This window comes from Triturus cristatus, chromosome 1_1 (genome assembly GCF_964204655.1).
Source record: "Triturus cristatus chromosome 1_1, aTriCri1.1, whole genome shotgun sequence".
Lineage (NCBI taxonomy): Eukaryota > Metazoa > Chordata > Amphibia > Caudata > Salamandridae > Triturus > Triturus cristatus.
Window position 1 is genome coordinate 1,280,820,530 of NC_140579.1, and position 25,376 is coordinate 1,280,845,905.

The following is a 25,376-nucleotide window of genomic DNA, read 5'->3' on the forward strand; positions in this document are numbered from 1 at the left end:
TCTCATTTACGCGAGTTGAAGCTATTGGCACTGTAAATCACAAGGTCTTATTTATGTTTTAAAAACCAAAACATAAATAAAAGGCATTGTCATTTACAATGCCAATAGCTTAAACTTGTGTAAATGTGAGACCTACTGCATTGCAAATGCTTGTTTACATTACTGCTGGCAACCATGTCTGATGCACTGAGTGGTCCCTCCTGGTAATCTTGCAAAGGAGGACTACTAACGGTAATTTTATTTAAATGTGGTTGCTATTACGTCTCTAATATTAATGGCGCAGGAGTAGTTTCATGGAACATAAGTAGAGTTGGAGACCCCTGGTATAACCATCTACTCTGCAGATGAGCTGAAGTAGCTGCACAAAGATATTAGGACAGGTCTGTTCATTACTGCTTCTGCTGCAGTGCATATCTGACATGGTACAAGAGTGGGTGACTAACTACCGACTGGTTCAATTTAATCTGTGAGAAGTTGATACAATGAATTATTGTCAAGAGAATTCTGCTGTAGCATGTGCCATAACAAGCATTTACAATGCAATAGGTCTCGCAGTGACATTGTTTAAAGCCGTTAGCATTGTAAATGAGATTGTTTTTTATATTGTTTTTCTTTTCTAAAAAGTATACAGTATATGTCATCAATTATGCACTATTAGACAGATGAATTAGTGAGAGAAAAAAAGAAAGCAACAGGACATCTCATCTATATTACACTGATAAAACAAACTGGATTACATGCATCTGTGATTGTTTCACGTATTTGAGAGGGGTCGGTGTTTCATTGACAAATTACGTTAAAGTGACACTGCCTATAAATTGCTAAATTATGACAATACCTGCATGACCACATGCTGTGTATGCCAAAACATTGTGCGCTAGGGCTGTGGGAGGCGCACTTATATTAACAAGTGGGCAGCGCACAGCATTCGGTGCACTTGTTAGAAGTGTGAAAGTGAGCCACACATATAAGTTTCAGACTATAAAGACAGTTTATTTTTACACACTATACAAGCAGGTGGTACTGTGCACATATAATAGCGCCATGGTGTAGGGTTTTATTGAACAAGTTACTTACCTTCGGTAACGATGTATCTGTAAGAAACATTAGTTAGTTAGATTCCTCACCTTAGAATATCCCCAGGCGTCAGACTGGATCCGGAAGATTTTTCGTCAGCAATACCCCTTGCGCGTCGCTAGGCGTCGTCTGCGGCTCCGCGTCCGTCGTCGGCGTCGTGCGCCGGAATGACGTCGTCGGAGTACTTAGACGCCGCCCTCGCGCGCTGACGTCAGTTCTTGTACATAGCCTTCCGCGCCAGGAACGCAGAGCCATGCAAAGACCGACACTGGTGCCAAAAATAAAATCTAGGGGCCTGAAAAGGATAACCTTAACCCTAGATGTCAGTTCGCAGAACGGGGAGGATGGGTGGGTCGGTGAGGAATCTAACTAACTAATGTTTCTTACAGATACATCGTTACCGAAGGTAAGTAACTTGTTCATCTGAAAGAAACACGTTAGTTAGATTCCTCACCTTAGAATAGATACCCAAGCAATACCATCCCCGGTGGTGGGTCTGCGAACCAAGATCACACCAGAAAGTCCTGGAGGACAGAACGGCCAAAGAAGCCACCCCTCCGGACTTGGCTGTCAAGGCAATAATGCCTGGCAAACGTGTGTAGCGAAGCCCACATCGCCGCCTGACAGATGTCCTGCAAAGGGACTCCCCGTCCCAAGGCAGTAGTAGCCGCTGTGGCCCGAGTAGAATGGGCGCGCAGCCCAACAGGAGGGTCCTTTTTTGCCAAAGAGTAACAAATTTTGATGCACAAAACGACCCACCGAGAGATGGTCCGTTTGTGCACAGCTTTCCCCTTCTTAGCACCCACGTATCCAACAAAAAGTTGGTCGTCCACCCGGAACTGCTTTGTGCGGTCCAAATAAAAGGAGAGCGCACGTTTTGGGTCCAGACGGTGGAGCCTCTCTTCCTCCTTGGAAGGATGCGGAGGCGGAAAGAAGGTGGGCAAGGTGACAGACTGCCCAAGATGAAATGGAGTCACCACTTTCGGAAGAAAGGAGGGACGAGGCCGAAGGACAACCTTGTCCGGATGAACAGACAGAAAAGGAGGCTTTGAAGATAAAGCCTGGAGCTCACTCACCCGTCTAGCCGAGGTGATGGCTACCAGAAAAGCAGTCTTAAGAGTCAGAAGACTAAGAGGACAATTGTGAAGAGGCTCGAAGGGAGCGCACATCAGGAATGTCAAGACCAGATTCAAGTCCCACTGAGGCATTACAAAAGGGACAGGAGGGAACGTGTGAGTAATGCCTTTTAGAAAGCGTGTAACCACAGGGGACTTGAAAAGAGAAGGCTGATCAGGAAGCCGCAAGAAGGCAGAGATGGCAGCAAGATAACCTTTCAGGGTGCCCAGGGCAGAGCCCTGCCGGGCCAGAGAAAGAAGAAAGAGGAGAACCTCAGAAAGAGGGGCGGAAAGGGGATCCACAGCCTTTGCTGTGCACCATGCCACAAATTTGTTCCACCGGCAGGCGTATACCGTCTTTGTGGAGGGACGCCTGGCTGCCAGAATGATATCACAGACTTCAGGAGGCAAGTCGAATGGCATCAACTGCCGCCGCTCAATCTCCACGCATGGAGGTGGAGGCTGGACAGGTTCGGGTGGAGGACCGTCCCCTGCTGCTGCGACAGAAGATCCTCCCGAAGGGGCAGACGTATCGGGGGATCGGTCAACATACTGAGTAGCTCGGGATACCAGTATCTTCGTGCCCAATCCGGAGCCACCAAGATGACTTGGGCCCGGTCGTGCCTGATCTTCTTCAGCACTCTGGGCAGAAGTGGTATAGGCGGAAAGGCGTACAACAGACCGCAACTCCACTCGTGACGAAAAGCGTCGCCGAGCGAGTGCCGCCTTGGAAATTCCAACGCGCAGAACTGCTGACATTGCGCGTTCTCTTCGGTGGCGAATAGATCTAACCAAGGCTCTCCCCACTGCTGAAAGAGACCTTGCGCCACTTCGGAGTTCAGACGCCATTCGTGATCCATCATGCACCGGCGGCTGAGTTCGTCCGCTCTGGCGTTCAGAGAGCCCGCCAGATGTTGAACCACTAGGGTGACGCCCTGGTGTTCCAGCCACGTCCAGAGGCGCAGAGCCTCCTGACAAAGGGTCCACGACCCCACCCCGCCCTGTTTGTTGCAATACCACATGGCGGTGGTGTTGTCCGTGAACACCTGCACGACACTGCCCCTGACAGAGGGAAGGAAGGCTTTCAGTGCAAGTCGGATCGCCCTCAACTCCAACAGGTTGATGTGGAGACGAGACTCCGCCGGAGACCAGAGGCCTCTGATTTCCGCCTCTCCCATATGGCCACCCCATCCCAGGAGGGACGCATCCGTCACTACGACATGCTCCGGTTGGGGAAGGGAGAGGCTCCTGCCCATGACCCAATCGCGGTCCGTGAGCCACCACTGCAACTGCTGTGCAGTGCCCTCCGAGATCAAGACATGGTCGGACAGGTTGCCGTGATGCTGGGCCCACTGAAACTTCAGGTCCCACTGCAGAGCCCGCATGCGCCGCCTGGCGTGATGCACTAGTAGGATGCAGGAGGCCATCAGCCCCAGAAGCCGCAACACTAGCCTGACCGAAACCCAGGATAGAGGCCGAAAGATGGGAATCAGGGCCTGTATATCCCGAACCCGCTGTTCCGGTGGATAGACCCGGAACTGCGCCGAATCGAGAACCGCTCCGATGAAGAGGAGCTTCTGAGAGGGACTCAGGTGTGACTTCGGCACGTTGATGGAAAACCCCAGCAAATGCAGGAGATCCGCCGTAGTCTGGAGGTGGGAGACGACTGTCTGGGGCGAGCCCGCCTTCAACAACCAGTCGTCGAGATAGGGGAAGACTGGAACCCTGATCTGCGCAGATGAGCTGCGACCACCGCCATCACTTTCGTGAACACCCGAGGGGCACTGGTGAGGCCGAAGGGGAGCACGGTAAACTGAAAGTGCTCTTGGCCCACCGTGAACCGCAGGTAACGCCGGTGGGCCGGCAGGACGGGGATGTGGAAATAAGCGTCCTGCAAGTCCAACGCTACCATCCAGTCTCTGGGGTCTAGGGCAGCTAGAACCTGAGCCAAAGTCAACATCTTGAACCTTTCCTTCCGGAGGAAGGCATTGACGTTCCGAAGGTCCAAGATAGGGCGGAGGCCCCCTTTGCCCTTCTTGGGAACCAGAAAGTAGTGGGAATAACAACCACGACCTACTTCTGGGCTCGGAACGCGCTCGACGGCCCCCTTGGCCAAGAGGGCAAAAACCTCCTCGTGGAGAAGATGCAAGTGATCCCCCGAGATACGGTGGTGCTGCGGTGGCATGGCTGGAGGGGTCGTCTCGAAGGGGAGGGAGTAGCCCCTTCGGACGAATTGCAGCACCCACCTGTCCGATGTGATGGACCGCCAGTGGAGCAGGTGATGGCGAACTCTGCCGCCCACTGGCGTGGAATGGGCCTGAAAGCTCGGACTAGGAAGGCTTTGAGGCGGATGCTGCCGGGGTGGATGTGGGCTGACCTCGTCGTCCTCCAGATCCGCCTCGGCGGAAACCACGTCCACGACCGCGCGCAGGTTGGTTCTGCGGCTGGTGGCTAGGCGCACGTGAGGAGGCACCCCTTCCTTGGCCACGAAAGGGGCGAAAAGCAGAAGATTGCGACCGCGGGGCCGAGAGGCCCAAGGACTTGGCCGTAGCCCGGGAGTCCTTAAAGCGGTTCAGCGCACGGTCCGCCTTCTCGCCAAACAGGCGAGTGCCATCAAACGGCATGTCCATGAGAGTGCTCTGGACATCGCCGGAAAACGACGTGGACCGCAGCCAGGCGTGACGTCGAAGCGCCACAGTGGTGGAAATGGCCCTACCCAGCGAGTCCGTGGTGTCAAGCCCACAACGTATGGCATGTTGCGCGGCATCCCTCCCATCGGCCAGAGCCTGGGTAAGTCGTGTCCGGACCTCCTCCGGACACAGGGGCAGCGCGTCCTCCACCGCATCCCACAGAGAGTGGGAATAACGGTCCAAGAGACAAGCGGTGTTCAAAGACCGCAGGCCCAAACTAAGGGATGAGAACAGTTTCTTGCCAAACTGCTCCAGTCTCTTGGAATCCCGGTCCGGCGGGGCGGTCGGGAAAGAGGATTGGGAGGTGGAGGCCTGGATAACCAGGCTCTCAGGGGTAGGGTGTTGGGACAGAAAACTGGGGTCGCCCGGAGCAGGGCGGTGGCGCCTGGCAACATTCCTGTCCACAGGAGGAACTGTGGAGGGCTTGGACCAGGTGCCCTGGAGAACGTCAGTGAGGGCTTCATTGAACGGCAGCAGAGGCTCAGTGGAGCTTGCTGCAGATTGAAGCACCTCAGTGAGGACGTTCGTCCTCACAGCCACGGCAGGTAGCTAGAGCCCAAGGGCTGCGGCCGCCTTGCGCAGCACCACGGAGAAAGCAGCACCCTCCTCCGAAGCCACAGTCGGAGGAGAGATGAATCCAGTGTCTGGCGAGGTATCCAGACCACTGGCCTCCCCCAGTTCATCTGCCCAGTCCTGGGACAGTTGGGCCATAGGATCCTCGGATCCCTCCCAGTAGTCCCCCTCATCCGACTCCTGGTGTAGGGGAGAAAGTAACGGAGCCGGGCGGTAGACAAAATGTGTCTCTAGCGGCGTCGACCTCGGCGTCCATCGACGCCGGACCGGCGCCGGGCCCGGACCGGGACTAAACTGGGGCACGGCGTCGAGCGGAGTCGGTGTCGGGGGTGGAACCGGAGTCCACGCCGGTGGAGGAGTGACAAGGTTGACCGGCGTCGACGGGGACTCGAGAACGGGTCCCTCGGGCGCTTGCGGCGTCGAGGCCGGAGCCGTCAACGGCGCCGGGGCCGGAGCCGCCGGCTGGCAAGGCAACCCAGTCGGGTCCGCGGGGCCCGAAGGCGCACCAGCGGGCGCCGACGGCGGAGCCAGGTTACTCATGGCCGAGAGGAAGGCACTGACTTCCACCGGCGTCGCGTTAGTCCCAGGGACTGGAGGGTATGGGGACGGACGCGGCGCCTGCGGCTCCGCCGGAGCCGCGGGGGTGGAACCACCCTGACCCTCGACCGAGTCGCGCGACCGGCGTGGGGAGTCCGAAGAGCGAAGACGTCTCTTGGACTTCTTGGAATGCTTCGACTTACCCGAAGACTTTGATCCCGACGACCGATGGTGACGTCGGCTGCGGCTCCGCGACCGATCCTTGGACCTCCTCCTGGACCGGGATCGAGAGACGCGCGGAGCCGAGTGGCGAATCTCGAGAAGCTTACGGGACCGCTCCCGTCTAGCCTTCGAGGTCAGGGCCTTACAGTCCGAGCACGACTCCGCGTCGTGGTCGAGGCCCAAACAGTACAGGCACCGGCGGTGATGGTCCGTAACCGACATCAATCTGCTACAGTCCGTACAGGCTTTAAACCCAGGCATCCTACCGGCACCGGTGTCGATAGACAGGATCAAAAAGGATCAAAAAGTTAGTCAAAAATTGACTAAAGGGGTAGCTCTCCCGGATCTGCGCTTACTGGCGCGGAAAAAAGAAGAACTGACGTCAGCGCGCGAGGGCGGCGTCTAAGTACTCCGACGACGTCATTCCGGCGCACGATGCCGACGACGGACGCGGAGCCGCAGACGACGCCTAGCGACGCGCAAGGGGTATTGCTGACGAAAAATCTTCCGGATCCAGTCTGACGCCTGGGGATATTCTAAGGTGAGGAATCTAACTAACGTGTTTCTTTCAGATTAATAGTGTAGTTCAGTATGTGAACTACTGCACAGCATTAGCTTCACTCTAACCGCTAGCTGGAGATTTTAAACACTTTTTTTTTTTGTTGGCCATAGCGCTTACATTGTAACCTTGCAGTAAGCACTGTATTGCAACACAAGTTGATGGAAGCAATATATATACAAAACAGGCAGTCCCGCTAAACAATATTGGGAGTTAATCAGAGTAAAGTTTGACCCAGAATAAAAGGAGGTTTGTAACGCAATATATTTGTATTTTAGTAGGGGTAGGGTGACATATATCATTTCTTATTTGTATGGCTTAAATCATAGTGTGAATTTTGTTTTGAAACCTAACATATTACACGCTTTGCAGTATCCCAGGCTTAATGTTCCAGGGCAGGGGGAAACGCATATGGGTTAAACTGTATAAGTTGCAAATAAACACACCTGCCACTGCGCTTTGCTGCTATTGTGTTGGGTATAGCGCTTAGATTTGAAACTTGCAATAAGCACTTGATTGCACCATTAATTGATGGGTGCAATATATACAGAGAGCATATTTTTATATGCAGCGTGTAAATACAGGTACTCCTGCCAAAGAACGTAATTTACATGGTTAACCCCAGAGCCTCAAGTATGTATAAAAACATAACATATTGTAACTGACACTAGGCCTCCCTTCCTCCTTCGATAAACATGGTTTACGACTCCACCCCCTGCTCTGGCATTCCACTGTAGCAGAGCTCTGCCCTCCAGGCAGACCTGGGTAACCCCTGGGGCTCTTTATCACATCTTCAAAGCAGCCTTGGAGCACTTGTTAGAAGTGTGAAAGTGATATGCATGCATATAGTGCAGCGCTCACCGGTCCCAGGGTCGCCAGGTGCCAGTGGTGCCTGTAGAAGTGTTTTTACAGAGGAGGGGGTCACACATGGGGTAGAATGTGCACACACGTGTAACAAGTATACACACAGACACATATAAAGTCACAAACATTTAAATTGTCTCATCTTTTACGGAAGCTTGCACTGTTAACAGCTCATGTCCTTGCTGAACCCAAGTTTGCCTCTGGCAGGTGTGGAAGCTTTCACTGATACAGTCCACTTTGTACCTGTGTGTGAGAAGCCTCCCTATCTTATGCTGTGCTCTCCCCATTCCAACCCGAAACTGTGTGTCTGCCTGGCTGAGGCTCTAAACCTTAACCCCAGGGCCCAGGCTTGGCATTAACTTATGACGATCTTGGCTGTTTATGGCTTTAGGTGCAGCCGCGCCACCAGCCTGACACTAGTGTGCGTCCTGCCGGTCACTCACCGCTGATAAGGACAACATTTGAACTAAAGACTGGACAGGAATTAACATTCAATGTAGTTCTGCCCAGCAACTCTTGAACTCTAAATGCTGCAACAGAACAGGTGAGGATATCATAGCCTGACGGCAGCTGTAGCAGGCTTTGGTGCTGGTGAACAGGGTTCGAGGCGACCCTGAGCGTTGGCTCAGTTATTTAATCTTCCTGTGCCAATTAAAAATGAAAGTGTCTTTTTGTGCAACATTATGTAACTAGTGCTCATGTAAAAGCGCTCTAATATCTTCCAGTTAACTTTGCACTATATAAACTAGCACTATTACATATATTAATCATATATGGGTGAGAATGCTCCAGACACAGAGAATTTCGTTAGATTTAGAAAAATGCGGCCTGAGGCGTGGCCCTGGGCCACTGTCCGCTAGGGCTGTGGGAGGCGTACTTATATTCACAAGCGGGCAGTGCACAGCATTTGGTGCACTTGTTAGAAGTGTGAAAGTGATATTTTACACTGCGTCCGTATAGTGCAGCGCTCACCGGTCCCAGGGTCGCCGGGTCCAGTGGTGTCTGTAAAAGTGCTTTTAGAGAGGAGGGGGTCACAGATGGGGTAGATTGTGCACACACGTGTAACAAGTGTACACACAGGCACATATAAAAGCACAAACATTTTAATTGTCTCATCTTTTACATTCCCAGTTTTGGCAGAGGACGGAACCGAGGCAGTAGGCGTGTAAGCGATATGCCCAGGATCACACAGTGTGGTTAAGCTCTAAATCTCCTGGCCCATAAAAGCAGCATTTTTATCTTTTTCCTACTACATTTTTAGTTAAGGCTGGAACTCTGACCAGCTGCGTTCGTAGGGTTGTTGACACCCTATAGGAAGTTTTTTTTTTCTTTTAATGGACCCTGCCATTGGAAATGGTACTCCGCACCAGAGCCTTAATTTTATGCCACGCAAAAGAGTGTACGAGTGAAATCATATTATTCTATGCCCCCACTGCACAGGCTTCCCTTTCCACCTTCTTGCTCTTCGGGAGAGTCCAGGGGGGGGGGGGGGGGGGGGATGCCCTTTTGCAGGAGGGAGGGGAGCTTCTCCACGCTGCCTCCCTGGCAAGCCACCAAGGCAACACATAATAGTGAACAGATGCTTGGCACGGCTGGCTGTCAGCAGTGTCTGCGCACACCCTTCAAACGTTCTCAAAAACAAAGATGTCGTGCGTTTGTCTGGGTGGGCCGTCCCAAGAGGTCACAGGGCGGCAACCAAAATTGCCAAAACCTAATGGTGACACAGCGTTTACCATAAGGTACGACGGGAACCTATAGAAAAGCGGGGCGGGCTTTAAGTCCCTTTCTGAAATATCCTTAACTATAACTCTTGCAGAGCAAGCAGCGCATGCGCTCTGCAACGCTAGGCGAGACCTAAAAATATTTATTTGTAAAAAGGGGTGCATTTATGATGCAGAAGAACCATGCCGACCATATGCAAATTAATCTTTTGGTTACCCACAGGTGCCACTTTTGCTTCTATTACCAGTGTTCTTTTAAGCTCAAGCTTTTCGCAAGCAGTTTGAAAGCATATTTTACTTCATATTATTTCCCACATTGAGACAACAGGGTGAAAACGTTTTCATACTTACAAGAGTGAGAAAATGCAGAATTTAAATAACTTACCAAAATACTGTATGCACTCTGCACACTAGTGTTAGCCTGAAAGGAATTTTCGGAAGCTGTTGAGTGCTGTCGAACAAGAGGACTGTGGGAGGTGGGGTGTGAGCTGACTGACAGGAAGCACTGAGTCCCAACATTGCTGTGATGCTTTAACACTGCACACCCCCAAAAGATAAGAAACTTGGATTTAGAAATGAATCAAAAACCTATAGCAGGGCTACAGTGGCTTCAGTAATGTTGCCAGACTAATCTAGTACATGTTTACACAGTCAGTGATACATTTAAATTCACTGCCATACAGTAAAATGCATTTTGTAGATCAACTGGAATTAGTACATAGATTACACTAAGAGGACACCTGCAATAGATGTTGAACATTAATTACTGTTGCACTGAGTTTTCTGATTAATTACATTCTTAAGATTTCATTGGTCATAATTCCTTGAATGAGTGAGAATTGCCCTACTTCATGTGTTCAAGGAATTTTGATTTCATCCTATGGCCACAAGAGCTTGCCAAAATAATACTCTAAACTGACTGATCCATCCATCTATATGGATAATGTTACTTACCGAGAAACCATCTGTTCTTTGCATGTCGAGCTGTTGATTCATATGCTTTGCATACTCCTGCCATCTAGTGCTGGGTCCGGATGTTTGCAAGTTGTTTTTCTTCAAAGAAGTCTTTCCAGTCATGAGGTAAGCTGACTCCTCCTTTCGGTGATAGTGCACACGAGTATCAACTCCATTGTTAGTTTGTTTTTCCACAAGAGGGAGAGAATAGAGTAATTAAGCGTAGTACAGAGATGTATATACGTATGTATGTAAACTGAGAACTGCAACAACTACATGAGACCGGGGAGGCGGGTGGGCGCATGTGAATCTACAGCTCTACATGCCAAGAACAGATGCTTACTGTGAGAAAGTAACCTCTTTCTTGCATGGTATGCCCCCACTTTTTGCTGAAGTTCTTTGACTGAGTGTGCCCTGGGCTCCTGCTAATCAGGTATCCAGTGCCTATGTTCCTTCCCTAAAACTGCATTGAAGCCTCACTTGGCTTAACCAAAGAAACCCATTTTTATACTTTAAGGGTACCACGACTAATGAATCATTGCCTTTCTTACATCTAAATATAAGAGCAGAGAATGGAGCTCTGATCAGCAGTGTATCACAAACCGACTGATAGAAATAATCTATCTTTCAACAGCTTTCATCCCCGTTCCCTCAGGGAGAACCTTCCCCATAGGCAGTTCCTGCGGCTTCGCAGGAATTGTTCTTTGGTTACAGATTACAAAAAGGAAGCGGATAATCTGAGTGAGAAGCTCAGAAACAGAGACTATCCAGAATATGTCCTCAAGAGAGCCCAGAAACGAGCGAGAAATTGTGATAGAGATCCCTTACTGGAAACAAATGAAAAAGAAACCATTGAAAGAAGTATCTGTGTGACAACATCAACACAGCATCAAACCAATGAAGAAAATAATACAAAAGAATTGGCGAATTCTCAACTCAAAGGGATTGGATCAACCTATCCACCTTTTCTCATTTAAGAAAAGTGCAAGTAACAAGGATATGATTGTGAATACACGCCCTAGGACGCAGATTAACCCCACAAACGGACAGAATCGGAACCAGCTCCTACCACCGGTGATGGGCCACTATTCGTGTGGTTACTGTAGAGCATGTCCGCTTTCGATCAATGGGAAAAGTGAAGACATCGGGCTCAACCGCCCTTGGGAACAGAGAAAACATATCACATGTAACAAAGAAAACGTCATCTATTTGATAAAATGCCCGTGCAATATGCAATATGTAGGGATGACAACTCGTAGAGTAAAAAGCAGCATATTGGAACATATGAGCACGATACGGTGTGGAAAAATGAATACCAAATTGACTGCCCACTTCACTGAGCATAGACATACTGAACAAGATTTAAGGTGGACAGTACTAGACAAACCCTTTATCCCACCCAATACCAGCGACATTTCTAACTTCCTCTTAATAAGGGAACAACGCTGGGTGGGCAGGCTTAAGAGCACCATAAAGGGACTCAATGACTGTATACCCTGGTTTCAACTATATGGGGTCACAAACAAATAATGATAGACTTGAGAAATGTAAGTTGAGATTTATTCATGAGGCATTCTGGCTTGATGTTGGGTTTTGATATTGATCAGAGGAACCACTGGAAGTGTGCTAGCACTCTGTGGTCTCCCGTTATGCTTAATCAATTGGATTGGTGACAGTTTGAAATAACTTAAGTAATCCATACGACTTAGACAGCCTTTCCTCGCCTCCCCTTTCTTTCTTTTACGCTACATTTAATGTAAACTGAGGGCACCATATGTAAAAAAAAGTGCATCTTCAAAATGGCCGCTGTCCTAGGCTATTAGGAACTAAGGGAGTCCCCTTTCTATTTTCATGAACTAGTTTCTCAGGTATTGGACGCGATGACATACACACTAGTGACCTATGGTGGTGCTTTGAAGTAGTAAGTGGAGGATAGCGGTAGTAGGTTAACGATATTTGATTGCATACATGCTCTTTTTTTCAATTAGTTCCCACAGCCTGCCATTACCATCGGATGCAGTTTCGTTTGCAATTGAGCTTTAAGCGGCGATCTATGTCTGCATTGGGAAGGTGTTTTTAAACTACATAGACAATGTTTGAGTGTTGTGAGCATATAAAGGCTAGTCAGAGGACATTTGAATTAAACCTAATACCGATGTTACTATGACGAGTTGAGCATTTTTTACATTTTGGTCACCAGGGATAGTTCGATAAGCTAAGCAGCTTTCCCCTGCCACGAATGAAGTTAGGTGCAGGTGTGAGAAGTTGGCCTGATGTATGATGTCACTAGTTATAGTGTACACCTTATATCAGTCCAAATACCCTTATGGTGATTGGTTGTAAAGTCAACCTTATAGACCAGCTATCCTAGTGGTAGCATGGACAAGAGCAGTCTTAGGCTAAACTCTGAATGGAATGTGAAGCCAGCTGTGATACCATATATAATCCCTTGAATACCAAATGAAAGGACACCACAACAGATATATATATAAAATAAAGTGTATTTATTCTAAGCAAACCCTCAGCACTCTTTATGAGATTAGAGGTAAGTACAACACAGTCTTATTAATGCATACAGTAAGTCACACAGGTAAGTAATACAGTTAGGCCCTAGGGGCCACGCAAACCATATACTAAATAAGTGGTATAAGAACCACTGTCACGGAAATAGAATAGGCCTAGGCCTAGGGAATCGCTGGGGCTACACTACACTAGCGTTAGTTAGGAAGTGGGAGGCCCACGGGATTCGTGTGCAGAGTGGAAACACTCACGCGTAATGCGTAAAAGTCAATAGCAATAGTACAGTTTAGAAAACGGTAGATTTAGGACACTTCCGGAGTAGCTAGGAAGTTGAGACTTGAAAACTAGACACTAGGATAGTCACTATCCTGATGAGCACCGGAGTACCCAAGTTACCTAGCCCACAGGCTGCGGGTGCATAGGGGTGAAGATGCGTCGTTTTCGTCGTCGACTCCTATGGATGCCTGAAGAAAGATGCTGACAGGCAGTCAGGGGAGAGTGTCCGGTGGATCCCAAGGCTGGGATCAAGAAGAGAAGAAACCTGCAAGCAGAAGGGACAGAGTCAAGGTCACTAGCCAGTGACCACGTGGAACCAGGAAGGAACCAGGCGATGTCGTGAAGAGTTGCAGGTGAAGCTTGTCGCTGCAGCCAGGAGGACCAGGAAGCGTCGAGGACGACCAGGACCAGGAGGCGAGCTGTCCCACGAAGGCTCTTGCTGTCGGCGGCGTCGAAGTTGGACTAGGACTCACCAAGCCTTGGCAAGCGGAACCCACGAAGAACAAAGGACTTGCTTCTGGTGCAGACCAGGAAGGTCTGGGGTGCTTCTTCTTTGCAGAGAAGCGGGAGCCAGTCTGGAGGAGCCAAACCAGCGCAGAAGATTTCAGGGTGCGTCGTCACAAAGGCCACTAGCCAGCGGGCAAGCAACCGGACAGACGCGGCAAGCAGGAAAATGCTGAAGGGCCCCACGCAGGACTCGTGGAGTGTGGGGGGCTGGTCTTCGGTGCAGATGGTGCTTGGGGTTGGGGCTTCTCAATCCCCGGTGCACAACTTCGAGGGTACCTCAGAAGCTGCGCTGTAAGTTACTAGCCACTTTTCCCAGGTAGCCGGTCCCACGTCGCTCGTCGCCTCCACGGATCTCAGCTCTGCTGCAGATGTGGATGAGGGTCGGAGAAGTCTGGAAATCAAGGCTCTGGTCGGGCTCTGCAGTCGGTTCCTCGTAGAACGGTCGCAAAGCAAAGGGTAGTCTCTTGATGGTGCCTGTTTGCACAGGGTAGCCACTCCTTGGCTACAAGGGAGATTCTTCAGTCTTCTTCTTTCGTCGAATGTCGAAGGTCCAGAGTTTCTGTTCAGTTTTGCAGGTTCAGGATAATCTAAAGTCTTGAGGCCCAACTCCCACTCTTATACTAATCTGGGGGGCTGGGATACCTGCTAGGTCACGCCTTATGGGTGGGACCTGGGAGGGGGTGGTTACACCCACTTCCCTTTGTCCAGTTTCGCGCCAGAGCTGGGGCTGGAGTGCCCCAGCGCCGGTTTGAACTGGACTATGCAAGGAACACCTTGTGTGCCCAAGGCATGTCTCATTCCTTTCAGCCCACCCTGCCCCAATACACTAAAGGCTGTCTGGGGAGGTGCTAGCACCTCCCCAAGCAGGAAACCTATTGTCCAGGCCTCCCTGGCTGGGATCACTCCCAGCAGCAGGAGGTCAGACTTGTGTCTGTGGCAGCAGCATCCATTTTGTGATGCTGAGGCTTTGGTCAGAGGCTAACAGTGAAGTATGATTTTAACATGTCTTTCCCTCTAGAAGGGGGGAATAATATCCCCATGTCCAGAAATGGTATGGGGGTATTATTCCACAGTGTTAGACACCTTACACGACATGTTTCGATAAAGCCAAACCATAGTTACCATAACCGTCTAAGATTATAAGGCACTTTAAGAGTATATGGTAGGCTATATCATAGAACAGCTATAAGGACATGGTTCCGAAAGCTGCAGACAGGCTCAGCTCATGCTAGAGCACCATCTCACATGTTACCAAGCACTCTGCCTCCAGGATTGTTAAGGCCTGCCATAGGAGTGACTGATAGGTACACATGTGTCTATATATAAGGGTAGATCTAGGCATACTATATCTAAGCAAGGGGTGATTACACGACCTTGCCCCAGCTGAGTGATCAGCCAGTTGTGTCTGATTGGAAGGCCAGACCAGGGGTGGCATAATACATGCTGCAGCCCCTGGGAGGCCTAGGGTACACCTATGCCCTGGGTACCTAGGGTACACTGTACAGGGTCCAATAAGGTGATCCTTACCAATTGGTTATGTACCTAGGGTACATGGAGTCCATTTTACAGAGAGAGCAGACAGCCTGAGACCCTGAATGGCAGGATCTCAGGCCAACTAAGTCGAAAAACCAGCTAGACACTAGGCAAAAAGTTGGGGGTAACCATAGTCAGATATCCACCTTCCTACAGCAGGTACCTAATGTAATACAAACTGTTTTTCAACGGGTTTGAGCTATGGTTGAAAGAATCAGAGGTTAAGAAAACCCTACACACACTGTTTCTTTTCTCCTCACCCTCATCAAACATCAGAGTGTGACTACAAGACCACGTTCCCACAAAGGTCCCGGGTTCAGAGAACTACTTGTGAACTCTTGTAAGTAGATTAGCTGTATCTATCCATGGCATAGGGATTGAGTTAATTTCCCTCAGGCATGATTTGATTGGGGCAGTGTCAAGTGACATTTTGTTTTAAAAAAACTTCCACAATGAGTTTGGATTTTATTATTTCTTATATGAGCACGACAGAATCCCTTGTATATCCCCACCGGTGTTTGAGGTGTGTGTGGGTTCTGCACGTGGTGTGGGCAATTCTAGTGAGATATAATAAAAAACAATGGCTTGGTTTTATGGAGACACTGTGTAGGAGAGTAGGATCTGCACTTATGTTGCCCCCACTTTTTCTGATGTATACACTGGTTTCTGGCTATAGTCTGGCAGGGTTCCTGCTAATCAGGGCCCCAGTCTCTCAGTTCTCTCTAAACGACTTGGTGTGCATATTAAATGCACTAGTGATTGGATACTGTGGTACCTTATGAGCCCCTAGTATACCTTAGGTTCCTAGGGCATTGGTACTTCACAGGCCTACCAGGGGCTGAAGCATGTATTATGCCACCCCTGGGAAGCAGACTCAATCGGACACCACAGGACTGCTACTGCAGCCTGTGTGAGGTAGTGTTAGCACTCCTCACAGAGGTATAGGTTCCTATATCTCACCATACACACACACATAAACCTATCAGCCACCCCTATGGCAGGCCCTATCAATCCTGAGGGCAGGGTGCTTGGTTTACTATGTGAGGGGGTGCCCCTCTGCCTGAGCAGGGCCCCTCTGCAGCTGGCAGGGTCTATTCCCTGTGGCTGTTTGTGAATGTGGTAAACCATATACTCTTAAGTGCATTATAACCTTGCGGTAAATGCTAACTTTGGAATAACTGCATAAAAACATGTGTTTGGTGTCAATCAACTTGGAATCATACCCCCACACCAGTAACTGGTGTGGGAGTATGATCCCACCCTTCTAGAGGGGATGACATGTACCCACAGCACTAAAAGACAGAAATCCTATAGAGCCCTGGAAACAAAATGGATGCCACCAGCACAGACCCTGGGCTGCCCTCCTGCTGCTGACAAACTCGCAGTGGAGGAGGCCCAACAAAAGGCATCCTGTCAAAGGGAGGTGTCACCACCTTCCAGACAGGATTTAGTGTATTGGAGCTGGGTGGGTGCACTCCTAGAGTGCTTTGAAGTCCTGCACTGGGGGAGCAGTAGGCTCCTCTGTGCATATGCCAGCTCAAACCGGTTCAGGGGCTACCTGTCCCTGCTCTGGCGCGAAACGGAACAAAGGGAAGTGGGTGTAACCACCCCCTCCCCTGACCCTCCTAGAGGAGTGGTCATAGAGCTAGTCCCTCCCCTATCTTCACTATAAGATAGCAAGCATTGCCTTTACAAATCAGATAACCCTGGACGACGCTCTACAAAGAAGAATCCTGGCCCTTCGACGTTCCACTACCTTTGGAAGACAAAAGAATCACCCTTGGATTCAAGGAGTGACTCCCCTGCTTGGCAGGCATCAAAAACCTTAAATCAACGGCTGCAAACTATCCCGCTCGAGTTCGAAGTCCCTGCTGCCCCGGAAGTGGATTTCCTGACTTCTCGACGGCCATTGTGAGTCCCCAGCGAAGCTGTGGCGAGTGGACCCCACGAGTGACGAAGAACAGCAATACCCGGGGACCGTGCACTATTGTCGAGTACAAACCCTAAACATCATTCTACGAACTTGTGCATTGGACCATTTCTGGCCCAAGCCTCCAGCAGGTCTTGCACCAAAAATCAGCTGCCTACCCCGTCCCGAGTGACCGTGGGCCCTGTAAAGCATTTCCTGAGGAGGCGTCTTCGCGATCACTTGCCCGTTAGCTAGTGGGTCCCCAGAAGACTCTCTCATCGACTCAAAGAGCTACCCTGGTTGCTCCAGGCCTGCCCTCACTTACCCTTGCTGGGTGAGTTCCTCAGACCTTGCTGGTCTGCACCATCGACTTTCTTCAGTCTTCATGAGACTTGCAGTTGCCAAGGCTTGTTTGCTCCGATCCGGTTGCCGACACCGCCATCAGCTGCAGACGTCGTGGGACACTCCAAATCCAGCCGCTGGTCATCATCGATCTCTCCTGCACCTCGTGATCGAAGAGTCAAAACACCATCGACAACCTGAAATCACCTGACATCAGTGGTCATCCATCTTCCTGGCCACCGGTCACTGGCAAGAGACTTTGAACACTGTCCCTTCAATTTTCAGGTCTTCTCCATCTTGAATCCAGGCTTGGATTCCACCGGACACTTCTTCAGTCGAAGCAAGCAGCAAGTCTTCTTTGGTCTCCATAGAAAACAGCGACGCGACCCGACACCAAAAGACACCTATGCACCCGGCTTCCCTGGGTGAGGTAACTCGTGCACTCCGGTGCCCAAGTGTGTGTTGGCCCTCGAAGTACTTATCTTGTAAGTGGCTTGCTTGTAGTCTTCCTCGAAGTACCCTAGAACTTTAAAAATCTAACCGCGACTTGCACCATTATAATCAATAGGGAACCCGCGGCTGTGTTCACACACTGCACGCGTCTCCCGTGGGCCTGTTACTTAACTGCTAACACTGCAGTAGTGAGGTCCCAGCGATTCCCCAGGCCCTAGTACTTGTTATTTTGCAAGTCGACATCCTTATACCACTTTCTTAGTATATGGTCTGGTACGTCCCTAGGGCTCCAGCCATATTTGTGCTTAATTTATTGTGAAACGTTGACATTTGAATGTGTACCTGGTTTCTAATCTCATAGAGATTGGTAGAGTGTGTCTAGTAATAAATACATATATATTTGATATATATACCTGTGTGGTGTCCTTTCATTTGGTAATTCAAGAGATTATAAGGTAAAACAAGCTGCTTTACATTCCTCTGAGACTTAGCCTGAAGGCTGCTCTCCACAGCTACCACTAGGATAGCTTTCTTTAAAAGGTTGTCTTAAACCTATCTACCATAAGAGTCAAATTGGACTGGTGCAAGGTGGCCACAATAACTGGTGACCAGCATATGCCAGGCCAACCTCTCACACACTGCACGTGATGTGCTGGCAGGAAGTTTGAGGGCAATAATTCTGAATTTCAAAAGAGGAATATACAATGTCTGGGTAGTACTACAATCATGTGTTCTGCCCCCCCCCCCTTCTTTTCACAGAAACAGGATCCCTCTTGGAAATCCCCAGAAAGCATGATAATTGGATACTGTCCACTGTGCTAAAAAACAAGGTAAACACCCGAATAAGGGTGAAGACCAATAAACTAGGGACCAACACCATGACTAATGCCAGAGTGACCCGGTTGGGCACGATAGAATTGGCAGAAACATGTTGGTATATGCAGCGGGGATATAGGGGCTTTTACCTCCCCTGAGTATTCTATATTCTATGTTTTAATCCTACCGGGGGTAACAGGAATAAAAGGAGTGTTGCCCTGTAGGTTGTTTTAACTATGTGTTTGCACTATTTGGTCCCTTCTTGAGAGAACATTCTTTCCTTTAAGTTTTGTGTCTCTTTATGTGGTTATTGTTCCTCTTTAACTACTCTACCCTTACCACTAACCTTCATACAAAAACATGTTTGCGCTCCATCCAGTGTGTTGGTCTGCACCTGGATGTATGATGCGGCCCTATGATAAAGCGTTACACTGCAAAGTGTGTGAGGGCTGTATTAAGACATTTATTGTCTTTCCCCTTTCTTTTTTGTGGTCTCTGTTAACTTTTGGTACACTACCTACATTGTGGAGGTTGTGGTAATTGAAGCTCCGCCCTTTTTTTGTACGGGTAAAGTAGTTTACCTTTTGTAGTGCTTCTCTGTTGAGTGAGACTTGCACATCCCTGTGTGCCACGCCCACAAACCACTGCCCTGGCATATCAAATCAATCAGTTATTTGTAGAGAGCACTAATCACCCGTGAGGGTCTCAAGGTACAGAGGAGTGGGGGTGCAGCTACTGCTCGAACAGCCAGGTCTTGAGACCTCAGTCACCCCTCTAGCTGGGTGCCCTATGCCAGTGGTGAGGGTACATGTGCATGAGCCCTGTACCCCAACAGTGCCCAAATCCATTCCTGGGCACCTTAAGTGCAGAGCTGCCATTAAGAGTATATGGTGTTGGGAGTTTGTCATAACGAACTCCACAGCACCATAATGGCTAGACTGAAGACTGGGAAGTTTGGTATCAAACTTCTCAGCACATTAAACCCACACTGATGCCAGTGTGGTATTTACTGTAAAATGCACAACAGAGGGCATCTTAGAGAAGCCCCCTGAAATTCGACCAACTCCTAGTGACCTGACTGAGTGGCTGCTTAGGCTGCCACCACCAGACATGTTTCTGTACCCCTGGGTGGAGGGCTTGCTGCTCTTGGGGGCCTGAGTGTTGAGGCTCAATGTTATCCAATGGGGGATAGGGGGACTCCGGTTGGTGCCTGCAGTCTTAGTGCAAAGGCCACCGGGGTTGAATTGAGCACAGAGGGTGGGGCCAGAAAGCGGCACCAAAGCTACACCTTTGAACAGAGGCTAAAGGCTGGGAAGGGAGGTGTTCTGGAGAAGTCAGCCACTGATGTAGACGAGGTCAGGATCGCCGGGGAGACATCACAGGATAGGTGAGTCACTAACTCAGGAGTGGGCGTCGGGTGCAGAGTGCGCTTATTCTTCGAAGTTGCTGTTTCTTTGTTGGGCACTCCGTGTCCTCAGGAGACAAGGGTTTCGAAGGCAGGGCAGGTTTCCTGGTTCTTGAAGGCTGCTAGCTGCAGGACTCGCCGGTTTCAGCTCGCAGGGTCTCTGGAGAAGGAGACAGGCTGTTAGAGCTAGTGACCAAGGTGTTGTCGTCGTCCTTTTCTCTGCAACCACGGCTCTTCGGTCCATCTTAGGTTAAGCAGCCAGGTTCAGTGGTGCCCCTGAATACCTAGATTTAGGAGTGTTTACAGGGGTGTGCAGGTTGGGACCAATGGGTCCCTTCCCTGGGATGTCTAAACCCTCTTATGCCACCCTCCAGTGAGAGGGGGCATACGCCTCTTCCTGACTTGGGGTGTCCCCTCATCTTCAAGATGGAGGGGACTTAGATGTGGGCTTTACTTCTCTCCCAACCTAAGGGGTGGGGTTAGCAAAGGTGGGCACATCACCCTTTCTCTCTTGTTTTTTTCCGTCAACTCCCCCGCCCAAAGTTGGGGTCAGAACTGGTGGGAGGCAGCTGCTGATAGCAGCTGAGGCTGGGGATACCTAACAAAGGTGGCAAGCCTTCGAAGCTTTCCCTTGGAGCCTGCCCATCCTGGGGGAGGAGGCATGACACCTCTTTCCAGGATGTGCTTTGTTTCAGAACCCAGAGACCGGAGGGCTTTCTACCCAGGGGTCCAGAAACCTGTCTGGAGGTGGTAGATGGCATGACAGCCATTCAGGAACTACACCAGGGCTTGTCGTTTTTCAGGGGGCATCTCTAAGAGGACTTCTGAGTGCATTTAAATAAAACTCTGGTATCCGTATGGCTTTAATGTGCTGAGAAGTTTGGTACCAAACTCTTTCAGTCTTCACTAAAGCCATCATGGAGCTGGGGACTTCCTGCTGACAAACTCCCCAGCCCATGTACTCAAAATGCTTCACTGCACTTACCAATCTCTGTGAATGGCACAGACACTGTAGGGTCATATTGCTCATCCAGCTATACCCTCACCGGTGGTACGGTGAACCTTGCCTTGGGACTGGAAGGCCTGCTAGAGGAGTGACTTACCAGGACGATGATGTGCCGCAGGGACAAAGGGACGTGAGTACCGAAGACACCTCCCCAGTGTCCCTAAGAAATCTAAGGCTTCAGCACCACTTCCGCCTCAGGGCCAAGGTCGGCACCAAGAAGAGGTTTCCAACGCTCCGCCTCATGGCTCGGCACCAAAACTCGGGACCAAGTCATCCAAAGCCCACTTCCGAGCCAAAATCTTCCAGCTCGAAGTCCAAGATGGGTTCAGAATCGAAATCTTTGACATCGAAAATCAAGAAACATCCCTCGGAGTCGAAACCCTCGGCAATGAAAGGACATTCCGGCTCGAATCTGAAGCGTCGGTGCCGAAACCCAAAGACTTAACTACAACACAACCGGTTCCAAAGATACCACCTAAACTGGATCTAAAACAGAAAAAGCTGTATATTCACCCTGACACAGGGCAGATCTATGCTAAAAAACCATCCAAGCACAAGCTTTCTGAGAATGATAGCCAATGCAAAATTCCTCAAGAAAAAGTGTAGGCGCTGGTCCTTTCAATACACTTCCATCTCCTCCTCCCTCTCCACCACAGCTTTATCCATTACAAATTACACTGAGTCAGTCTCCTCTACCTCATTTTTACACTGATGATGGCGATATACAATTACCAGATACTTGGACAGGCAACACAACTGATACTCCACAGGACACAGACCCAGATCTTTATCCTGCCAGGCCATCTCCACCTGATGACAATCTGTCTTACCAACAGCTTATTGCTAGAGCAGCAAAATACCATGGGGTGGAGCTACATAAAGAGTCTTTAGAGGAAGATTTTCTCTTTGACACTTTAGGATCCCATACGTCCAGTCAGACACTACCTATGCTCAAGGGTATGTTGAGGCACACAGACGATATTTCAAAGATCCTGTTTGTGCCAGAATCCTTACTCCTAGAGTAGATGAAAAATATAAATGTTCCCCACAGATCGTATATTTATTAAGGGTCAGTTACCACTTGACTCTTTAGTGGTATCAAATGCTAGAAAGAGGGCTAACTCTCAAGCATCTAGGGATGCCCCTCCACAGATAAAGAATCAAAGCTTATCGATGCTTCGGGTAAACGGGTGGCTGCGCAAACAGCTAACCAATGGTGTATAGCTAATGCACAGGGCTTACTAGCAAGATATGATGGAGCCCACTGGGACGAAATGGAACAATTACTTCACTTTCTCCCAGAGGAGAAAGGCTCAGGATTTAGTCCAGGAAGGCAAACTAATTTCTAATGCCTATCAGATGCGCTCTACATGCAGCTGACACAGGAGCTAGAGAAGAAAATACTTGACAACAACACGCATGGTTAAGGATATCAGTGTTCAGCCACTTTAGACATAGGGACCCCTGAAGTTGAATGTAGGTAGAGGAGCAGGGGGAAAAAAACACTAAAATTACACAAAAGAGACACTCTACCTATATCAATTTGAAACATGCTATACATCATATGCTTTCATTGACCACTCTTGCTAGACCATCGCAAATATTGACATTATTCAAGGAAATTTAGTCATTGCTTGATTCATTATTTTTTTGACTTTTCTATACAAATACATTCATAAATACATATCATGACTAAAAAGATTGTTTAGAAAAAATATCAAATCCCATTGCACAACTCCCACTCAAAAGCATACAGTCTCCTTCATACCCAAACATTCTCACGCGAAACCAAATACGAACATCACATGTATACCAAGACAGCATAATATGCAACAAGTCCCCACACAATAAATGCAAATGTACAAAGAGAATTTCATCTCCACCGAGAAATACAATAGTTCACAAATTGATTTAACCCTTGATTGGATATCATAACAGAAAACTTTTTAAACTGAACAAAATCAGACAAAAATATTTTCAACTCAATAGAGAACTTTCCAAAAGGGTAAATCAGTTTTCAAAACAAGTCAAAACAAATGCCACAACGATGAGGGTCCCACACTTGTGCGCACAGGGAGTAACTAGGTCATTTGTATTCTCTCACTATTGTTTAAACTGTTGGTGCTCACTTTAAAATGGCTATCGTTTAACCATTTCCAAATTAAGATAAATTCACACTTGCAAGGAGCACTCAAATTAAACACAATATTTCCAAACAAATATCTTTGATTGAACCAATCAACAATTTATTCTCAGTTCTCTTATTCTTTGCAACATGAAGAATATCAAATTGATTCCATGCCAATGTCCTCTTAATTGTATGCCTCAAATTTGATATTCTTCATGTTGGAAAGAATATGAGAACTGAGAATAAATTATGTTGATTGGTTAAATCAAAGATATTTGTTTGGAAATATTGTGTTTAATTTGAGTGCTCCTTGCAAGTGAGAATTTATCTCAGTTTTCAGAACAGATAAGAGAGGGAACTGATTCAGAGCGCCGACGCGCGTTTCGGTGGAGCCCCTTTTCCTTTTGGGGTATCACCTTCCTCAGGGCGAATATAAGAAATTTTCACTAGCAAAGGCAATGGGACCTGTAGTGCAACTATTAATCTTTACAAAACGGGCATAACCGAAGTAGTGTCAAGAGACACTCTAAAGGTTGTGGCTCATCTGGTTTTGAAAGGGCAAGCTGGATCGGCAGATAGATTCGGGGAAAAGATAACTTGTAAGGATTAGTTACTTACCTGTAATCCTAGTTCTCATCCAGGGGTATACTCATCAAAGTCATAATCTATGAATAATCCCCGCCCATGTGCGGGATCCCGGAGCATATAGAAAATACATATATATACATATATATATATACACATATGTGAAAACATATAAATGCAGCCTAATAATGTTCAAAACATGGCAATGCTGTAAATTACATATTTTTGCATAGTAGTGCCCCCGTAACCCGTAAGGAAAAAAGGAAGCATCAGGCAAATTATAACACAGCACTGCTTTATTGCCATAAAGCAACATGTAATTGTAGGCATTCACCAGTAGGCTGCAGTAGAGTATCAAGAAACCAAGAAAACTGACACCCTGCCTTTAAGGCATTAGAGTAGGGGGACCGTGCCTTTAAGGCCTGCCCGTGACCCCCTGCTCCCATGATGCACTACAGGTGGCAGTTGGGCCAGTTCTTTTTGGCGGTGCCTCCGCACCTGAGTAGATCTGCCTTCCATACATCACTTATTTAAAGAGAAAACATTGCTCGTCCGGGGAGGTGGGTGGGTCACTTATGACTTTGATGAGTATACCCCTGGATGAGAACTAGGATTACAGGTAAGTAACTAATCCTTCTCATCCAGGGGATACTCATCAATAGTCATAATCTATGAATAGAGTAGCAAGCCCATACCCAAAGTCTCGCGGACGAGCAAAAAACAGTTAAAAAACAAACAGCAAAACACATTTTGCATTTACAGTTATGCAAACAGGTTCCTCAGAGAAGCCTGCCCCACCTGGGCGTCGGCCTGCGCGTCTGAATCTAGGCAGTAATGGCGCGTAAAAGTATGGACTGAGCGCCATGTAGCCGCTTTACAGATCTCAGACATGGAAACGTTACGAAGGAGTGCTACCGTAGAAGCCTTCCCTCGAGTAGAGTGTGCTCTAGGTTTACCCTGCAGAACTTTGTGGGATAGTTGGTAAGCCAAAGCTATACAAGAGACAATCCATCTTGAAATAGATGTCTTGGATGCAGCCAGCCCGGTATTCGTGGGCCCATAGTTCACAAAGAGCCTGTCTGACTTTCTAAGAGTAAGGGTCTTAGCCAGATAGAATTTCAAAACCCTCCGGAGGTCAAGAGAGTGTAGGGCTCTCTCCGGGGGAGTAGTCGGTTGAGGAAAGAAGGTGGGCAACGTGATCACCTGGTTAATGTGGAAGTCCGAGACCACCTTGGGTAGGAAGCTCGGATAGGTACGGAGCACCACCCTATTAGCATGAAACACAGTGTAAGGTTCCTTGCAGCAGAGGGCCTGAATTTCACTAACCCTACAGGCCGAAGTGATGGCTACTAAGAAGGCAGCCTTCCAGGTCAGATGTTGCAAGGAGGCCTTATGAATCGGTTCAAAAGGGGCTCCCATCAGTTTAGAGAGAACGATGTTCAGTTCCCAGGAAGGGGAAGGAGACCTCACAGGTGGGTAAACTTTCTTAAGCCCTTCTAAGAAATCCTTTACCACTGGCATCTGAAAGAATGAGGTCTGGGTAGGAGACTTCCTATAGGCTGTAATAGCAGCTAAGTGTACTCT

At 48.7% G+C, this 25,376-nt stretch overlaps 1 protein-coding gene across 12 annotated transcripts in view; it reads right to left on the reverse strand.

The window, feature by feature from the left end:
* LOC146871964 (KAT8 regulatory NSL complex subunit 1-like) overlaps positions 1-25,376 on the reverse strand; it is a 1,874,485-nt gene that overhangs the window by 695,872 nt on the left and 1,153,237 nt on the right. For all 12 annotated transcript variants that reach the window (XM_085652540.1, XM_085652525.1, XM_085652531.1 and 9 more), the window contains exon 10: positions 9,744-9,895. In XM_085652540.1, the coding sequence (XP_085508666.1) occupies positions 9,744-9,895 (152 nt within the window). The remainder of the gene's footprint in view (positions 1-9,743; positions 9,896-25,376) is intronic.